At 62.1% G+C, this 3,795-nt stretch overlaps 1 protein-coding gene across 1 annotated transcript; it reads left to right on the forward strand.

Annotated features, from left to right (window-relative positions):
- Positions 1 to 907: 907 nt before the first annotated feature.
- LOC138082618 (keratin-associated protein 10-8-like) lies at positions 908 to 1,978 on the forward strand. Its single transcript, XM_068975828.1, has 3 exons — positions 908 to 1,249; positions 1,388 to 1,809; positions 1,879 to 1,978. Exons 1-3 carry the CDS (start codon positions 908 to 910, stop codon positions 1,976 to 1,978), a joined length of 864 nt encoding a protein of 287 aa, XP_068831929.1.
- The last annotated feature ends 1,817 nt before the right edge of the window (positions 1,979 to 3,795 follow it).

The following is a 3,795-nucleotide window of genomic DNA, read 5'->3' on the forward strand; positions in this document are numbered from 1 at the left end:
CACCAGGGTGTCCCAGGAGCCCACGGACAGAGGTCCAGGCTCAGCTCCCAGGAAAGATGCAGCAGGGGCAGGGTGGGACAGAGTCGGAGTGGATGTCTGGAAGGAGGCAGGAGGAGAGGCAGAAGGAGCCCCAGCAATCTGTCCAGCAGAAGGAGGGGTGACCCATCCTTGGGAGCCTGAGCAGGTGCCCAGCTTTGGGAGGAGGGGGCAGCCACTCCCAGCCCCACCTGACTGAGCCTCTGCTGGGCCACCTGCTGTGGCCAGAGCCACAGGGATGCCTTGAGCCTAGCAGGTGGAAGGAAGACACGCTGAGCAAGGGGACCACTGCCCATAAACATGAGCCCACCCCTGGAGACGCAGTCTGTTGTTCTTGGCCACGCCCTTCCCGCAAGTCTTGCCCAAAATAGGGCAGCTAGACACACCTAGCCAGAACCCACCCAGGCAACGCCCCTCCCTCCATCTGCAGGGGCTTGTGACAAACGCCAAAGGAAAGGGGCCACATGCCCCAGTAAAGAGCCCCTTCCAGGGCCCAGAATGCAAGTCACAGCCCCTAATCCCCTGGCACCCAGAATGAAGGCCCGGTGGCCAAGAGCCCCCACTGCCCACACTGGGTCCACCCCGACCTTGTCCTTTTCACCCACTCAGCACATGGTCAGGAGCAGCATGGCCCGACAGGCAGGTAGGACATTTACGAGCTGGGCCTCCATCTCCGGGAAAATAACGCAGCTCTAATGAGGGTTCCCTGGAGCCAGATCCAAACGCCAACCAGGAAAGGAACGCGTTGTGAGCCTCTGTTGTGACAACACACACACAGAAGAGGGGTATAAAGCCGGCAGCCTGAGCAGCGCCCACACACTCACTCACTCACACTCACACCTCACCCTCCTCCAGCCCCACCGCCTCCACCATGGCTTCCTCCGCCCTGTCTGTCTGCTCCAGTGACCTGAGCTACGGCAGCCGGGTCTGCCTGCCCGGGTCCTGTGACTCCTATACCGGCTCCTCCTGGCAAGTGGACGACTGTCCAGAGAGCTGCTGCAAGCCCCCCTGCTGTGCCCCCAGCTGCTGCGCCCCGGCCCCCCGCCTGACCCTCCTCTGCGCCCCAGTGAGCTGTGAATCGAGCCCCTGCTGCCAGCCAGCCTGCAGCAGCTCCTGCCCGGCCTTGTGCTGCCAGCAGTCTAGCTGCCAGCCCTCCTGCTGCACCTCCTCCCCCTGCCAGCAGGCCTGCTGTGAGCCCGTCTGCTGCACGTCCGTCTGCTGTACACCTGTCTGCTGCACACCTGTCTGCTGCAGGCCTGTCTGCTGTGAGGCCTCCCCCTGCTCAACCTCCTCGTGCTGCCAGCAGTCTAGCTGCCAGCCCTCCTGCTGCACCTCCTCCCCCTGCCAGCAGGCCTGCTGTGAGCCCGTCTGCTGCAGGCCCGTCTGCTATACACCTGTCTGCTGCACACCCGTCTGCTGCAGGCCTGTCTGCTGTGAGGCCTCCCCCTGCTCAACCTCCTCGTGCTGCCAGCAGTCTAGCTGCCAGCCCTCCTGCTGCACCTCCTCCCCCTGCCAGCAGGCCTGCTGTGAGCCTGTCTGCTGCAGGCCCGTCTGCTGCAGGCCTGTCTGCTGTGAGGCCTCCCCCTGCTGCAGATCCTCCTCCGTGTCCCTCCTCTGCCGCCCCGTGTGCCGCCCTGCCTGCTGTGTGCCCACCTCCTCCTGCCAGTCCAGCTCCTGCCACCCGGCCTCCTCCGTGTCCCTGCTCTGCCGGCCCGCGTGCCCCCGCCCCGCCTGCTATGTGCCCACCTCCTCCTGCCGCTCAACCTCCTCCATGTCCCTCCTCTGCCGGCCCGCATGCCCCCGCCCTGCCTGCTATGTGCCCACCTCCTCCTGCCAGCCCAGCTCCTGCCGCCCGGCCTCCTCCGTGTCCCTCCTCTGCCGGCCTGCGTGCTCCCGCCCAGCCTGCTGCATCCCCGCCTCAGCCACGGAGCCCTGCTGCTGACCTGGCACACCCTCTCAGGGCCACCCGGGTGCTATGGGCCACTCTGTCCCCCTCTGTTGCCAGCCTCTGGCCCCCTTCAGGATTTGACCCAGACCTGCATGAATATGCACTGACCTGAAACCTCAACAAGCAGACCTTAGCCCACCTGCAGCCTCTGGGTCAGGCCCAGATGAACCTGAGACAGCCCCATGTTACCAAGGGTCCACAGGCTTCTCCTGACAGCCATGGACAGGGCTCTTCCCCCAAGCCTTTGGGGGCCTTGCTCTGCCCTGTCTTTTCCCATCCTGTGCTGTGTACCTTCCTCCCACAAGGGTCTTGAGCTGAGTGAATAAACTCACCATCCTTGCCTTGGCTGGTCCTCTCTCCCAGTAGCCATATGCGTCACTGTCTCCAGCCTCTGGGCTGACATAAGTAACCCCATCCTCAGCAGCCCTGTCTTTGAAGCATTTCCAAGGGGCTTGAGCTCTAACGCTCTCACTGCGGTCGTCCCCCCGGCCCTCGACTACTGTGTCTGACTCTCTGGGCAGCTCTGGAGGGATGTGCTCTGTGACCAAGACCATGGTGGCAACCACTGACCAGCGGGTCTCTTGGCAGGAGGGCCCCCTTGCCTCCATCTGGCTCTCCCTGGTCAGCCTGAGACTCACAGCGGTGGGGCCTCCTGGGACACAGCTTACGTGGAGCATTCCTGCTAACCCCCAGCTCACCTGCCCCTCCACCTGCCCTCAAACTTGGTGCTTTATTCAGTCTTCAAATACCCCGGCCTGCCTTGTCTGTGCCACCGACCGCTGACCCACCCCCTCCCCAGCCCCTGGTCCAGGCTGGGTGTGATGGGGCTCAAGGGAGGAAGCCAGAGGGTAGGTGACTTCCAGGGCCCACACTCTGGGTCCTGAGGCCCAGGCTTGCTGCCTGAGGTCTACCCCTGGGGGCTCTCTGGAGTGCCCCTCATGCTTGCCAGGGCCGACACTCGCTTCGAACCTGCCTTCCCCTGTCTCACCCCTTCCCTAGTGCCACCTCCTAGCTCTTGACCGGACCCTACTAGTGACATGACTCTGCTCCCCTCAGGAGGCCATGAAATCCCAAAGGAGGAGGGATCAGAGAGGTCACCTGACCTCTGATGATCTCCCGTGGAGACCCTGGTCCAGACTCCCAGGGCTGGGATGGCTTTTCTTGTGCCACTGTCCCCCAAAAACAGGTCCTCTGGGAACCTATCAGTGGGAGTAGGGCCCTCTTGCAACTAGAATTGGGTAGTGGAAATGGGTGCAGACAGAGTCACCCTATGCCCTCTGCCTGCATTCTGGGGCTGCAGGGTCCTGCTCCTGCCTCCCCTACCCACTGCCCCACAGGACCCTGCCCATATCTCCTGGGCCCCTCTTATGGAGAAGGTGTGAGACATCAACTTCCCCAGCTGTTACGGCGATAGGAAATCCCCTGGGGCTCTGCCCACCTGGGCCTCCCTATGCCTTCACCAGCCTCCCTCTGGCCAGCTTCACCAACCACCCAGGGACCAGGGAACTGGGGGCTCCAGCTTCCTGTATGCCTCAACTCCTCTGGCCAGCTACTGAAACCCACAGGCCCCTTCTCAAAAACACACATTTAAATGCACCTAATGTAATCTTCCAGATTGCAAGAAGAGACCATGATCACTACCGATTATCCAAAAAAAACCTTTTTTTTTTTCTACTGACTAGTAAGATGTGGGGCTTCCCTCGTGGCTCAGTGGTAAAGACTCCACCTGCCAATACAGGAGACGTGGGTTCCATGCTTGGATTGGGAAGATCCTCTGAAGAAGGAAATGACAACCTGCTCCAGTGTTCTTG

Source organism: Capricornis sumatraensis, chromosome 1 (genome assembly GCF_032405125.1).
Source record: "Capricornis sumatraensis isolate serow.1 chromosome 1, serow.2, whole genome shotgun sequence".
In the NCBI taxonomy this organism is placed as follows: domain Eukaryota; kingdom Metazoa; phylum Chordata; class Mammalia; order Artiodactyla; family Bovidae; genus Capricornis; species Capricornis sumatraensis.